This window comes from Mustelus asterias, chromosome 30 (genome assembly GCF_964213995.1).
Source record: "Mustelus asterias chromosome 30, sMusAst1.hap1.1, whole genome shotgun sequence".
NCBI lineage: Eukaryota > Metazoa > Chordata > Chondrichthyes > Carcharhiniformes > Triakidae > Mustelus > Mustelus asterias.
This window is the reverse complement of record NC_135830.1, coordinates 4,237,185-4,251,938: the sequence shown is the minus strand read 5'-3', so window position 1 is coordinate 4,251,938 and position 14,754 is coordinate 4,237,185. Positions and strand designations below refer to the sequence as shown.

Below are 14,754 nucleotides of genomic sequence, written 5' to 3'. Positions count from 1 at the left end.
CAACCTAACCTGCACATCTTTGGACATCACTGAAGTTCCCTTCACTAAAAAATTTAAAACTATTTGTATTAGAATTTGTACAAAAGTATTAAGAGTGCGCAGTGTCTAGGTACATCCTTCACTGCCTTGTTGTTCTGCAGGTTAAATTGGTTGGTCTGAAACGTGATAGACCAAAGAGGGGAGTAAAGGGTTAAAAGAAACAAGCTGGCAGAGAGAGAGAGAGGATGTAATTGTGCGATCGAGAGCCTTGTGTGGTGGAATAGGGTATAGCAGATCAAAGTGAATTGCTTCTCTGTGTGCAAGTTTAATAAATTACTTTCCCCCAGTTGAAATTTTACGATAGTGCAATTGAGGCAGGGTCATTTTCAAGAGTAGGCATCGGACGGAGATTTGAGCTCTGCCATGTGGGAAAGAGTTCTTAGAACCTCCACATGACTGCTTACTAAGCAACCAATTTTTAACCTCTCCCCACCCAGACCTTACTGACGCCCCACTCCCTTCTTCGGACCGTATCTTGTTTGTTGACGGCAGCTCATCTATGTCCCCCTTGGGTACCCCCCTCTCGGGATACGTGATTGTCGATGCTACCTCCACATTGGCGGCGTTTGACCCACTGGTGTCTACTCAGAAAGCAAAACTTCTTGCCCTCACCAGTGATTGCATTCTAGCCTCAGGAAAGTCAGCAAATATTTACACTGACTCTCGGTATGCCTTTGGCGTCTCCCACGACTTCGGCCAACTATGGTCTCAGCGTGGGTTTTTAACGTCCTCGGGAACGCCCATCCTTTGTATGTCCAAAACCTTCTCCAAGCAATACTCTTCCCTAAACAATTGGCTATTATCAAATGCGCTGCCCATGCCTCCAATGACTCCGATAACTCCGCAGTTACTCAGGGCAACGCTCGGGCTGATCAGGCTGCCAAACAGGCTGCCGCAGATCAAACTTTCATTGTGCCCTCTATGAGCAAGCAGGCGATAAATCGCTCGCCTTCTTCGAACATGACAGGCATGCCAGATATTGTCACTGTTCAGCGCTTACAGGGGTGCCCCTGCCTCTGAAAAGGACATTAGGAAGACGCATGGATGTTCGCATTCTGCGTCATCAGGCCTTTGGGTTACTCCAAGTGTGTATACCTGACGCTTTGTTGCCTTTGCTTATTGATTGTCTTCATTCTGATACCCACCTTGGCAAGGAGGGAATAAGTGGTATTATGCTCCGTACCTGATGGCACCCCCGACTAGCTGAGGCAGCCCAGTCTCGTATCGCATCATGTTTGACATGCCAGCAAAACAATGTTGGTCAAGGGGTGAGATGCTCACCAGGAAGAACACCCTTGCCAGGTGGACCGTTTGAATGCATTCAGCTAGATTTTATTGAATTGCCGCGTGTACATTGCTATAAGTATTGTCTTGTGATTTTTGATGTATTTAGTAGATGGATAGAGGCTTTCCCAACGACAAACAACAAGGCCTCGACGGTAGTAAAATTGTTGCTCACTGAAGTAATACCAAGGTTTGGGGTGCCTCGACAAATTAGTTCAGATAATGGCCCCCACTTTGTAGGAAAAGTCAATAGGGAATTGTGTGATGGTTTACACATCCTACAACAATTCCACAGTGCCTACCACCCCCATGCAGCAGGGATAGTGGAAAGAGCTAACAGAACTCTTAAAGCTAAATTGACTAAGTTAACATCTGAAACCGGTCTAAATTGGTTAAAAGTCTTGCCCTTCGCCCTCTACCACATGAGAATAACGCCCCACTCTGAATACTGGACTCTCGGCAGCAGAGATCATTTATGGCCGACCCTGGGATGCCAATACAAGCCCACCCACACAGATAGACTTACACGTTATGGGTGATGAAATGCAGAAAGACTTCCGACGGCTAACATCATTTTTAAAGTTTCTTCATTCACAGGTGCAGTGCGTCTTTGGATCAACTCCACGGACACCGGATCAAGATTCTGACCCACAGGACTACTTCCCTGGACCACAGATAGGACACTTCGTGCTGATTCGAGATTGGGATCGCCCCAAGCTTGGACCGGGGTGAAGGGGACCGTTTCGGGTGCTTCTCCGGGCTCCGGTTGAGGTCGGGGGACTGGTGAAATATGAACTGACTAATGGACGATTTCACTCTAACACCTTTTTGTACATGTGTGTGCTTTAAATTTTAATGTAAGCAAGTGTTGGGTCTGTACTCACGTACCACCACAGGCTAAATATGGGATCCCTATGTTCCCTATTCCTTTCGATCCCCAGAAAACGGTAGAGTGGGCCTTGTATCAAAACGGGACGAATAAAGATGGAATAAAAAAGGACCAAATTGACGTTAGTCTTGTAACCTCTAGACTGAGGAAAGGGGGTGTACTTTATCGGCTTTTAGGAACTATTACCTACCCCATTCCGACAGACCAGGCTCCTCACCCCACTTCATTGTAAAAAAGCAAAAAAGGGGATCCATCTGCTTGATCAGGAACGGAACCATACCCGTTGGCTGTAGCAACTGCGCCCAACAGCTTAACCTCACCTTTCCCACTGATGTGGCAAGGGCAATTCGTTACATAGTGCATAAAATCCATTGCTCTAAAGCCGACTCATCTTGGAGTACTGAGGGAGTTCCAGTCCCCCTCGTCCCCTGGCTATTTCAGGAGATTGTGATACAATGGCACCTATTTTGTCTGTGGTTATAACGCCTATCCATGGCTCCCTCGAGACTGGTCGGGATCTTGTTATTTGGCGTATGTAGTCCCTTATGTCCGACATTTTAACTCCCTGCATCTCCACCCCAAGATACATCTGTTAAGATCTAAACAGGCCATCACTGAAGCTCAACGGTTTTGGATGATAGCTTTCCCTTCCTATGGGACCGCCATAGCAGCTCGAGAACTGATCAATATGGCATCAGCTCTTGAGAAAATAGCTAATGATACTGCGGATGGATTAGAGGATGTGAGCACCGCTATCTCCGAAGTTTCAGCTGAAGTCGTAGCTATACGGACGGTGGCACTCCAAAATCGAATGGCTTTAGATTACTTGTTGGCCGCAACAGGAGGCACCTGTGCCCTAATAGGCTCTGAGTGCTGTACATACATTCCAGACTCCTCCGACAATATCACTGATTTAGCTGAGCATATTAAAAAGACCGCTGACAAAATTAGGGCTGAAGGGCAAAACTTTAAGAACTACAATCCTCCTGGCTGGTGGCCTTTTAATAACCTCTTTGGAGACTGGGGAGGGATGCTGATGCATCTGGGAGTCATTATCCTGGTAGTTTGCTTACTGCTAGGCTTACTGAAGGGTGTTTGCCAATGCCTAGCATATCTTAGAGCCCAAGTTCCCCTCTAAAGAGGTTAGTGTTATCATGGAATGATAAAAGGAGGGAATGAGATGTTAAGGGGTTGACATCCCATGAATTTGCTATGATCTTGGCCATTTGAAAATCTTAACTACATTTTGTTGTTGTTCTCAATTTGTTCAAAATCAGCATATATTCCCTATTCTGAATTGCTCCTGACCTTGTAGATAAACTCCTGCTCGAATAGACCAGTCTAGGCTGGACTCTGCTAATGTGTCCTTGTTTCTGGGAGATAACTTGCGCTTTATGTGGTGTAGCGTTTCAAGATATATGGGAAACGTTTGTTATCTCACACTGGAACAATGGTGGACGTGTGGCAACCGGGGGGATGGGGGGGGGGGGGGGGGAGGTTTCGACATATTTTTTCTCAAATTGTCTTTGTATTTTGCTGTGGCTAAGCACGTGATTTGGGAGAAGCAACAGCGTATACATGTCTAATTGCTGTAAGAATAGTATAAAGTGAGGAACCTTCCCCCATGTTGCAGTAGTATCGCTTGGCTACACTCAGAACACTGTGCTGAGTTAGAAAAGCGATTCTCCAAAAAGCTTATACTTGCTTAAAAATAAAGGACTAAGTTTTCTTATAAAGATCAGTGTTTTGCTCTTGCATCAAGTATGTAAGGGTTTCTGAAAACGAACCATAACAGCATAACGTGGGATTATGTGAACTTGTCCACTTTGACAGCAAGGACAGAAAAGCAGCATATTATTTAAATAGAGAGATTACAGAATTCTGAGGTACAGAGGGATTTGAGTGTCCTAATAAATGAATCACAAAAACTTAGTCTGCAGGTATACCAAGTAATTAGGATAACAAATAGAATATTGTTGTTTATTACAAGGGGGCTGGATATAAGAGTAAGGGTGTTTTTCAAGAGTTGTACAGAGCTTTGTTGAGACTATATTTAGACTACAGTGTACAGTTTTGGTTTATTTATTTATGAAATGACCTAATTGCATTAGAAGCAGTTCAGAGAAGCTTCACTCCCTGGATTTCTAAAATAATGGATTTATCCTATGAAGAAAAGTTTGACAGGTTGGGACGATATCCCTTGGAGTTTAGAAGAATGAGAGGTGATCTTACTGAAACACACAAGATCCTGAGTGGACTTGATGGAGAGAACGCTGAGAGGATATTTCCCCTTGTTGCAGAAACTGGAACCGGGGACAGTTTACAAATAAGGAGTCTCCCATTTAAGATGGAGATGAGGATAATTTTTTTCCCCTTGAGGGCTGTGGGTCTGTAGATTCTCTTCCCCAGAGAGTGGTGGAGGCAGGGTCACTGAATATGTTTTAAGGCTAAGTTTGATAAATTCTTGATTGACAAGGGCGGCACGGTAGCACAGTGGTTAGCACTGCTGCTTCACAGCTCCAGGGACCTGGGTTCGATGCTCGGGTCACTGTCTGTGTGGAGTTTGCACATTCTCCTCATGTCTGCGTGGGTTTCCTCCGGGTGCCCCGGTTTCCTCCCACAGTCCAAAGATGTGCAGGTTAGGTTGATTGGCTATGCTAAAATTGCCCCTTAGTGTCCTGGGATGTGTAGGTTAGAGGGATTAGTGGGCAGATATGGGGGTAGGGCCTGGGTGGGATTGTGGTCGGTGCAGACTCGATGGGCCGAATGGCCTCTTTCTGTACTGTAGGGTTTCTATGATTCTATGAAGGGAGTGAAATAGGAAGGAAAGTGAGTTGAGACCACAATCAGATCAGCCATGTTCTTACTGAATGGTGGAGCAGGATCAAGGGGCTGAGTGGCCTCCTCCTACTCCTAATTTGTATCTATTAACCCTTGATTCTTTTTTCTGAAATGATTCAGTTATTGGTGACAGTGGTTAGATTTTATTCAGTATCAATAAGAGCTGACACAGGCTAATGTCTGAGCAGTCGTATCAAAGTGCAGCAGCATTACCATTACACTCTGGGTAGAAGCAGCATCTCCACGGAAATGCTCCCTGCTCTGCCCCAGATGCCATGGCACCAGTCAATGCAATATGTAAAACCTCGACTAATCTCTGTGCTCGGGGAATCCCTTCTTATACTTTGTTACATCACAAAGTCTATGGAGACTGATTTAACCCAATCATTTGAATGGACCAAAACCTATCATTGAACCATCTGTACCTGCCCAAGCCACGTCAAACTCTCAAACAATTGTCTTCCCACGCTCTGAACCCAGTACAGGGAGTCAGCATTCCCATGCCAAGCAGTGAAAACATGGTGACTTTGACACCCAGGTGATGTCTAGGATTCAAGGCACTCTTGTTTTCTCTGTCCTCTGGGAGCTGTTTATCTCCCTGCTCCCACACAGCAAGTCGTCTGTTCTCAGCTCTGCTGGATTTCTGCTGAGGTTTGGCCCCTTTTACACCTTTTGGATCAATAAACATTTGATCAATGAAGACCCAAACCACAATTTCCCATCCTGTCACTTGTCAACGATCCTTACCCAGAGCGTAATCACAACAGGAATAAAAACAGGAGAAGTGTAACAATCAAATTCAAACTGAATGCACAGTCAGACATCAAATTTAATTTAACATGAACTAATTTGCAAGAAAACACAAAGCCCATGATTCTTAGAATCCACACCTTGAGAGGGAGGAGTACTCTCTCCTCTGACTCTTCACAAATTCTCCCTCAGTGTACCTGAACAGGTGCCAGAGTGTGGTGACTCGGGGATATTCACAGTAACTTCATTGCAGTGTTAATGTAAGCCTACTTGTGACAATAATAAATAAACTCAATTTCAGTCCATTATTTTCCATTTCTACTCTGGCCCTGCCTCGGGGGATAACATTTACTTGATCTTTTCTTCTCCTGAAGGTACACCGTGAGTTCTAGGTTACTAGTATACTAGTGTTCTCTAGGTTACTAGTATAAGTCCATTTTCTTCAAGCAAGAAATCAAGCAAGGATGTAAAATATTCTCCAGCTCTCGCTTTTCCCGTATCCAACTTGTGGACAATTGATCGATTTTTACTGAGGATTGTTTCTCCCAAGCCCTTGATTGATCCGATCCAAATTTTTATATCCTTTTTACTAACATTACTCACTCTTTGACTATGACCCGTGTGTTTAATTCCATCCTGGTGACTCTGAAGTCCGTCTCTCTCTCTCTGGAGTGTGTGTGTCAATGTCTTGATGATGTCACAATGTTGTCTCATTCTCCTGGCCACATTCACCATTTCATCTCCTGATGTTTGTCAAGTAACTGCATGTTTGGGATTCAGAGAGTTTCACCATGAATTTATACTGGTTATTGCTTGACATGTAACAAATTACATCTGCACACGCACATCAGTATTCCAGTATCATGTCACATATTCTTAACTTTCAGATGTTTTAATTAAAAGATGAAAGTGGATGTCAATCTTGAGATCTTTGTCTCTCTCCCCCACTGTACAGTCCTGATATTTCAGGTAGTAGTCAGGCGAGCAAATGTAGTTCTATTTAAAAAAAACATAAGCAAAGGGCACAAGTATTTCGAAGGTAAAGCCATCAACTTATTCATCTCACCGACACTTTCCTGACTTTCACTAGAATGTAAGTGGATGTCAGATTGATATATTCCATTGCACTACACCCAGGTGAGTTACTCCATTTCCTTTACCATCCAGTACAATATTTTCATAACATCTTTAAAACAGAAATTAAACTTCCCCATTTGATTTCCGGCATTATTTGTCTGGTTAGTTATTTCTTACAAAGAAATGTTAGAAACCCTACAGTGCAGAAAGAGGCCATTCGGCCCATCGAGTCTGCACCGACCACAATCCCACCCAGGCCCTACCCCCATATCCCTACATATTTTACCCGCTAATCCCTCTAACCTACGCATCTCAGGACACTAAGGGGCAATTTTAGCATGGCCAATCAATCTAACCCGCACATCTTTGGACTGTGGAAGGAAACCGGAGCACCCGGAGGAAACCCATGCAGACACAAGGAGAATGTGCAAACTCCACACAGACAGTGACCCGAGCCAGGAATTGAACCCAGGTCCCTGGAGCTGTGAAGCAGCAGTGCTAACCACTGTGCTACCGTGCCGCCCTTGAGATGACAAACTGGGATTGTTCTCCTTGCAGTAAAGGAGATTGAGGGGAGATTTGATAAAACTGTTGAAGATTGTAACAGGTTTACACGGGTGAACAAAGAAAATCTGTTCCCATTAACCTACGGTGCAAGGATTAGTGAGACGCAGATTTCAGGTTTTGGGGAGAGATGCAGGGGAAGGGAGGAAGAATATTTCGACACACTGAGTGGGATTGAGCTGGAAATCTCTGCTTGTGAGGATGGTGGAAGTGGAGATGATGAACCATTTCAAAAGGAAATTGATGGGCACTTGAGGGAAATAAACTTTCAGGGCAACAGGGACAGAACTGGGCAACGGAACTGACTGATTTGCTCAACACAGTCATTCAATGGGCTGAATGGTCTCTTTCTCTACCTGAATGATCTAAAGAGAGCAATTTCAGCTGCTCCCGTCTCACCAACTAACTGAAGTCCATCATCCCTGCCGCCATTCTCATAAATCTCCTCTGCATCTTCTCTAAGAATGTCACATCTTTCCTGAAGTTTGGGGCCCATACATAGGGTTCCATTCTGGAGGGATAGAATTGAAAAGCAGGGAGGTTCTGTTCAACTTGTTTTGAACCAGGGTTAGACCACACCGGGAGCACTGTTAACGTTAGTGATCTCCATTTAGAGAAAGGAAATAGAGGCATTGGAGAAGGAGCAACAAAGATTCACAAGAATAATCCCAGAACTGAGAGCATTTAACCCTCAGGAAAGACTGGGGCTGCTTTTCTCTAGAAAAGAGAAGACTGAAGGGTGACCTGACGGAAGTCTTTAAAATTATGAAGAGGCTCAATAATCCAATAGGGATTTCAGTGAGAAACCTCTTTACCCAGCGAATGGTGAGAATGTGGAACTCACTACCACAGCGAGTGGTTGAGGTGAACAACATGAATACATTGAAGAGGAAGCTAGATACATACATGAGGGAGAAAGGAATAGAAGGATATGCTGATGGGGGAGATGAAGAGGGGTGGGTGGAGGCTCATGTGGAGCATAAATACTGACACAGACCAACTGAGCCGACTGGCCTGGCCCTGTGCTGTAGACTCACTGGAACAGAGACAAATGTATTTATTTTAGATCTACCTGTAGTGGTAGAAAAACACTATTATTTAGGTAGAATAACTGTCCTTCATGAGCTTTTGTGGATCATTTCAGTGAAAATGTGCTCTCCCAGGCTCAAAGAGCATCAGCCCACTGGAGGTAAAGTTGTGAGACCGGCCAGTCCAACAAAAAGAAACCCTCCGACCCTCCCACTTCACAAACTGTCAGAATGAACATGGTTCAGTCCTGGATGTGATAAACAGCAGCAATAACAGCAGAATACAACCCCTATAATCACCTATGAACTCGCTGGTGGGTCAGCAGGATGGATAACAGAGTGAATCCCTTCCCACAGACTGAGCAGATGAACGGTCTCTCCCCGGTGTGAACCCGCTGGTGTATCAGCAGGTAAGTTGACCGAGTGAATCCCTTGCCACATTCGGAGCAGGTGAACGGCCTCTCCCCATTGTGAACCCGCTGGTGTGTCAGCAGGGTGGATGTATCACTGAATCCCTTCCCACAGTCAGAGCAGGTGAACGGCCTCTCCCCAGTGTGAACTCGCTGGTGTGTCAGCAGGTTTGATGACTTAGTGAATTGCTTCCCACAATCAGAGCAGATGAACGGCCTCTCCCCAGTGTGAACCCGCTGGTGTGTCCTCAGGTGGGTTGACCGAGTGAATCCCTTCCCACACTCAGAGCAGGGGAACGGCCTCTCCCCAGTGTGAAGTCGCTGGTGTGTCAGCAGGTTGAATGATTTAATGAAGCCCTTCCCACACACAGAGCAGGTGAACGGCCTCTCCCCAGTGTGAATGTGTTGATGAGTTTCCAGCTCAGACGGGCAATGAAATCCCTTCCCACAGTCCCCACATCTCCACGGTTTGTCCAGGATCTGGGTGTCCTCATGACTCTCCAGGTTGGATGGTCAGTCAAGTCCTCATTGACGCACAGAAAACTTGTAGTCTCTCCCCGCTGTGAATGGTGCGATGTTTTTTCAGGCTCTTTCCACAGTCAGTTTACCATAACGCTCTGCCTCTGGATTCTGTTCTTTTTCAGTCACACTGAGGTTTGCAATATTGTGAAGCAGATAGAACAGATAAACACTCCTCCTCATAGATTTAGAGGTTTGTGTTATTCAGCTCCTGATGAATCGAGTGGCTCTCTCATTGTATGGATCACTTGTTTTGAGATTTCTGTCTGCAAATCCTCACCTCCAGCTATCCTATAAAAGATTAGAAAAGTCATCAGTCAGTACAGTATAGAAATTCAGAGCAGACAATTCTAGATTCTAGGGAACATTCTTTCCTCTCTCGTTCCCCAAAATCTGCACATCACTATCTCCCACACTCTCCCTCCATTCACACTCTGCTATATCTAATCTCCACCCTCCCAATTCTCCTGAAAGTGTCAATTCTTGCTGATCGACAGATCCATGCTCACTCTTCCTACTCAGGATATATGAAGCTGAAAATCCTTAAGCAGATTGCCAGCATAAATATATTTGCATATTCATCGACTAAGAATGTGTGTAATATGCAGCTCTTTATTAGTTAGAAAGATAGGGATCAATGAGGAAGAACTTCATTTAAGCAGCAAGTGGCCATGATCACCTCCAGGTTCCCCTCCAAGTAACACACCATCCTCTCATGTCTGACATCCAGTGCTCTTTGAGCAGAAGTGTCCTCCAATTCAATACTGGGAAGAGGTAAGCCAGTCTTCAGTTCTTGCTACAAACTCCACTCCCCACCTACTCTCTCTCTTGCAACTCTGAGGCTGAACCAGACAGTTCATGATCTGGTTGTCAAATTTCATCCCAAGCCGAGGCTCTGATTACATATCACTAAGATTATTATATTAACACCTATAACAGTTTTGGGGTTATTTTGCAATTCAGCAGAAACAGACCCAAACGAATATGGTTCAGTCCGAATGTGATTCACAGCAAAATCCAATCACTGCAATTACTTGGAATTTGTTGGTGTTTTAACAGCCCGGATGAGGGAATGTATCCCTTCCCACAATAGGAACAGGTGAACGGCCTCTCCCCAGTGTGACTGCGTCGGTGAGTTTCCAACCTGGATGGATATTTGAGTCTCTTCCCACAGTCCCCACATTTCCATACCATCTCCCTGTTGTGACTATAATTATGTTCCAAAAGGCCAGATGTTTGATTGAAGTCTAGTCCACACACAGAACATGTCTACAGTTTCTCTCCACTGTGAATGGTGCTCTTTCCTTCTATATTAAAAATACAATGGTATTCAGACTACAATAAATTGGCCAACTCCATCATGTTCTGATGTGATGTTTGGTTTCAAATCTTCCTTTCTAATTAATGTAAACCTTACTTGTGACTGATAAATAAACGTTAACTGTGCTTTCTTTCTTACTGTCTCTGCTGTCACTCTGCCTTATCAATCTGTGCAAACCAGGGTAATGGAGAGTCAGATTGCTCAGGTCAGAGGGTTGATGCAGTTTGATGGACAAATTGTCTCCATTCTGAACAATGGGGAACAAGCGCCTCCCACTCAGTCAACATTGCCCCCTACAAAGATGGCGGCAGCGCCGACACTCTGTTGTAGGTAAAAATACCTCCGAGTCTATTCGTCGGTCAAAATACAGTGGCTTATTTGCACAATTGTGGGAGACCATCCGATACCTAACATGGCCTCAGACTTCTTAGCAAATACAGCCCACTCCCCCATCACGTTCAGTTTCCCAGGCCTCACAGGTTCCCAGGTTGTGGCCTGTCTTCCATCGTGTGAACCTTGCTGCCTTGGCAGTTTCTTCACAGTTGTCTCAAGGCCGTGACTGTTGTTCTCTGAACACAGGTGGGGTATCTTACTAACGTACAAGGTTACAGTCGCGTACAAACAAGTTAACTGGCATTCAACAATTTATATACGTTCGTAGGTACTTGTATAATGTATATCGGTACAGGTTATGACGAATATACATGAATGTATACAATCACAGAAGGCCTACATGTAGGCTGATGCACCATTGATACACGCAAAGACTAGAGGTTGCGGAACAACAGGCTTTTATTAACAGAAGCACTCCCAAACCGATGGCCAACTCGAACTGAGGCAAAGGGGCGGAGAGCAGCCACCTTTATACCCCGAGGAGGGCGGAGCCCCGGACCAAGGCAGCAGGGGCGTGCCCAGGCACATCCCACACACAGACAGTGTTACAGTGGTTCACCACATAGGCTTCTACTGTCACACAGCGGTTACATATTAAAGAATACAAGATGGCTGGGTTAGCCACATTCCGGAACAGATTAGCCCGGGAACAACATACTCTTGTATGCCACAGCTGCTCCCCTTATCTGTTCTTGGATACATGAGCATGAAAACACCCTACCGTAGACGTGAGTTCGACAGTGGTTTCTCACACAATCTCTAAGTCGCACAGATTTCACTTTGAGTATTAGAATTCACCAACCCATTCCCGTCTTCATCACCCCTAACAAAGATGTCGGACGCACATGCGCAACTTCCCATTCCCACCGACAAAATGGCGGCAGTCAGCCCAGGCACAACACGATAAGTTGCGGCTCCATTTGGTACAAACGGGGCGGGGGCGGGACGTTCTTTTCCAGGGTTTGGGTTTGAACAACATGTTCACGAAGCCTCTCCGCCCACCTGTCAGATCCATCGGTCTCTGCGCGCGCGCGCGCCCTCTACTTCGTATTGACCTCGCATCCCGGTCAAACCCGTCCGACTGTCCCCATTACCCGCACTGCGCATGCTCAACACCCCGCCCCAGCCCCTCAAGTCCTCCAGCCCCGCCTCCCCTTCCGGCGGTCGTCAGTCCCCGGGCATTGTGACGTGGAGCATGCGCAGTGCGGCTCAGGTCCAGGCGCTTGTTGGTCTCATGTTCAGGCGGGAAGGAGGCGGATGAGCGTTCGGGGCAGTGGGTGGATGGGTGGATGGGTGGGAGGGGAAGCCTCAACATTCAGGACAAACCCCATTCATCAGGACCCAGATATTATGGGCCTTTGAATTTAAGCGTTAAATTCCATCTCATTACCTCTTACTGTGTAAACAAAAAACAACTTCCTAATTTCTCCCCCCACCCTTCCCTTCCCAAAATCTGAAATGTGACCCTTTTATAATAGGGAGAGTTTATCTTTTCCTTCATCCCTGGAACCAATCTGGTAAATGGTCTCTCCCAGTTTGAACTTGCCTGTGTGTGTCAGCAGGTTGACCGCGCCCCCACCCACCCACAAATGAAAGAGAATGTGGAAATTGGTTCACAGTGAGTGGTTGAGGTGAAGAGGATGAATACGTTGAAGTGGAAGCTGGATACATACATGAGGGAGAAAGGAATAGAAGGATATGCTGATGGGGGAGATGAAGAGGGGTGGGTGGAGGCTCATGTGGAGCATAGATACTCACATAGACCAATTGAGCCGACTGGCCTGGCCCTGTGCTGTACACTCAATGGAACAGAGACAAATGCAATTATTTGAGACCTAACTGCAGTGGTAGATGCAGAATCTATCAAACAAATTCAGGCCAGACTTAAGGGTCATGGCTGTTGAGATCTCAGTTAAAAGAGTATGGAGCACCCACAGCATCTCAGTTACAATGAACATTCATCTTCTGAAAGCCCTTGTGTGGTCGGTGACAATGTGTGTCTGTGAAATCTGGACCATCGAGAAGAGTGACGAGGCTCCAAGAAAAGTGTTTGAAATGAAAGGACTCAGACGGATATTCCGTGCGTCACGGAAGGCAAAGTGAATCACTGAGTGGGTGCTGGAGAAAGCTGGTGTTCATAGGAATCTGTCTGAGGCTCTGACATCCAGGAAGCTCACCTATTTTAGACAGGTGTTGTGAATAGGGAGGGTATGTTTGGAAAAAAGAGGCAATGCAAGAAAAAAAACCTGGAAAATGTGTACAAGGAAGGCCCAAGATGGCACGGGTGGATAATATCAGAATGTGGACTGGCCTCTCGATGGGACAGAGTTAGAGCAGCAGAAAAATAAGTGGAGAAAGATTGTTCAGAGTGCGGCCAATCCTCAAACTCCACACAGACAGTGACCCAAGCCGGGAATCGAACCCAGGTCCCTGGAGCTGTGAAGCAGCAGTGCTAACCACTGTGCTACCGTGCCGCCCAAAGACATTGAGATAGAGGATCATAGCTGATCCTCTATCTCAATGCCATATTCTCCCCATACTGCTTGAAGCCATTAAAATCTAAAAAAAAATCTATCTCTTGAATATATTCAGTGACTGGGATTCCACAGCCTTCTGTGGTAGAGAATTCCACAAGTTCACTACCCTTTCAGTTAAGAATTTTTTCCTCATCTCAGTCTCATCTGACATCTGCTTTTGTGGATCATTTGATCAAAGGGAATCAGCCACTGGAATGAAAATTGAGAGACTGGTCAGTCCAACAGCAAGAAACCCTCTGACCCCCCCCCCCCCCCCCTCCCCCTCCCCCACTTCGATGGTAGTCATGATGTGGAGATTGAGTGTGTGTCTTTATATGCCCTGTTTGTGAACAGAATTCCCACTCACCAGAAGAAGGGGCTTGGAGCTCCGAAAGCTTGTGTGGTTTTTGCTACCAAATAAACCTGTTGGACTTTAACCTGGTGTTGTTAAAACTCTTACTGTGTCCCCCCCACTTCACCAACTGTCAGAATGAACAGGTTCAGTCCTGAATATGATTAACAGCCAAATCCAACCGGTTATTATTTGTGAACTCGCTGGTATCTCAGCAGGTGGGATGACTGAATGAATCCCTTCCCACACACAGCAGGTGAATGGTCTCTCCCCACTGTTAACACGCTGGTGTGTCAGCAGGTTGGCTAACTGAGTGAATCCCTTCCCACAATTGGAGCAGGTGAATGGTCTCTCCCCAGTGTGAACTCAATGGTGCCTCTGCAGACTGGATGACCGAGTAAATCCCTTCCCACAGTCAGAGCAGGTGAATGGCCTCTCCTAGCTGTGAATTTGCTGGTGTACCAGCAAGGTGGATGAATCTACATCTTTCCCACACACTGAGCAGGTGAATGGTCTCATCACTGTGCGAACTCAATGGTGTCTCACTAAGTTTGATGAAATACTGAATATATCCCCACACACACAGCTGGTGAATGGCCCCTTTCCACTGTGAACTCGCTGTTGTGGAAGCAGGTCGGGTGCATTACTAAATCTCTTCCCACACTGACAGCAGGTGAATGGCCTCTCCCCCAGTGTGACTACGTTGATGAATGTCCAGCACAGACGGGGATCTGAATTCCTTTCCACAAATCCCCACATTTCCACGGTTAT

At 45.9% G+C, this 14,754-nt stretch overlaps 2 protein-coding genes across 2 annotated transcripts in view; one reads left to right on the top strand and one right to left on the bottom strand.

Moving 5' to 3' along the window:
- Window positions 1-14,742, bottom strand: part of LOC144480655 (uncharacterized) — a 30,493-nt gene extending 15,751 nt beyond the window's left edge. Inside the window, exon 1 of the mRNA XM_078200252.1 lies at window positions 14,566-14,742. Within this exon, the coding sequence (XP_078056378.1) occupies window positions 14,566-14,742 (177 nt within the window). The remainder of the gene's footprint in view (window positions 1-14,565) is intronic.
- Window positions 1-14,754, top strand: part of LOC144480702 (uncharacterized) — a 130,067-nt gene that overhangs the window by 74,300 nt on the left and 41,013 nt on the right. The gene's annotated exons all lie outside the window — the stretch shown is intronic.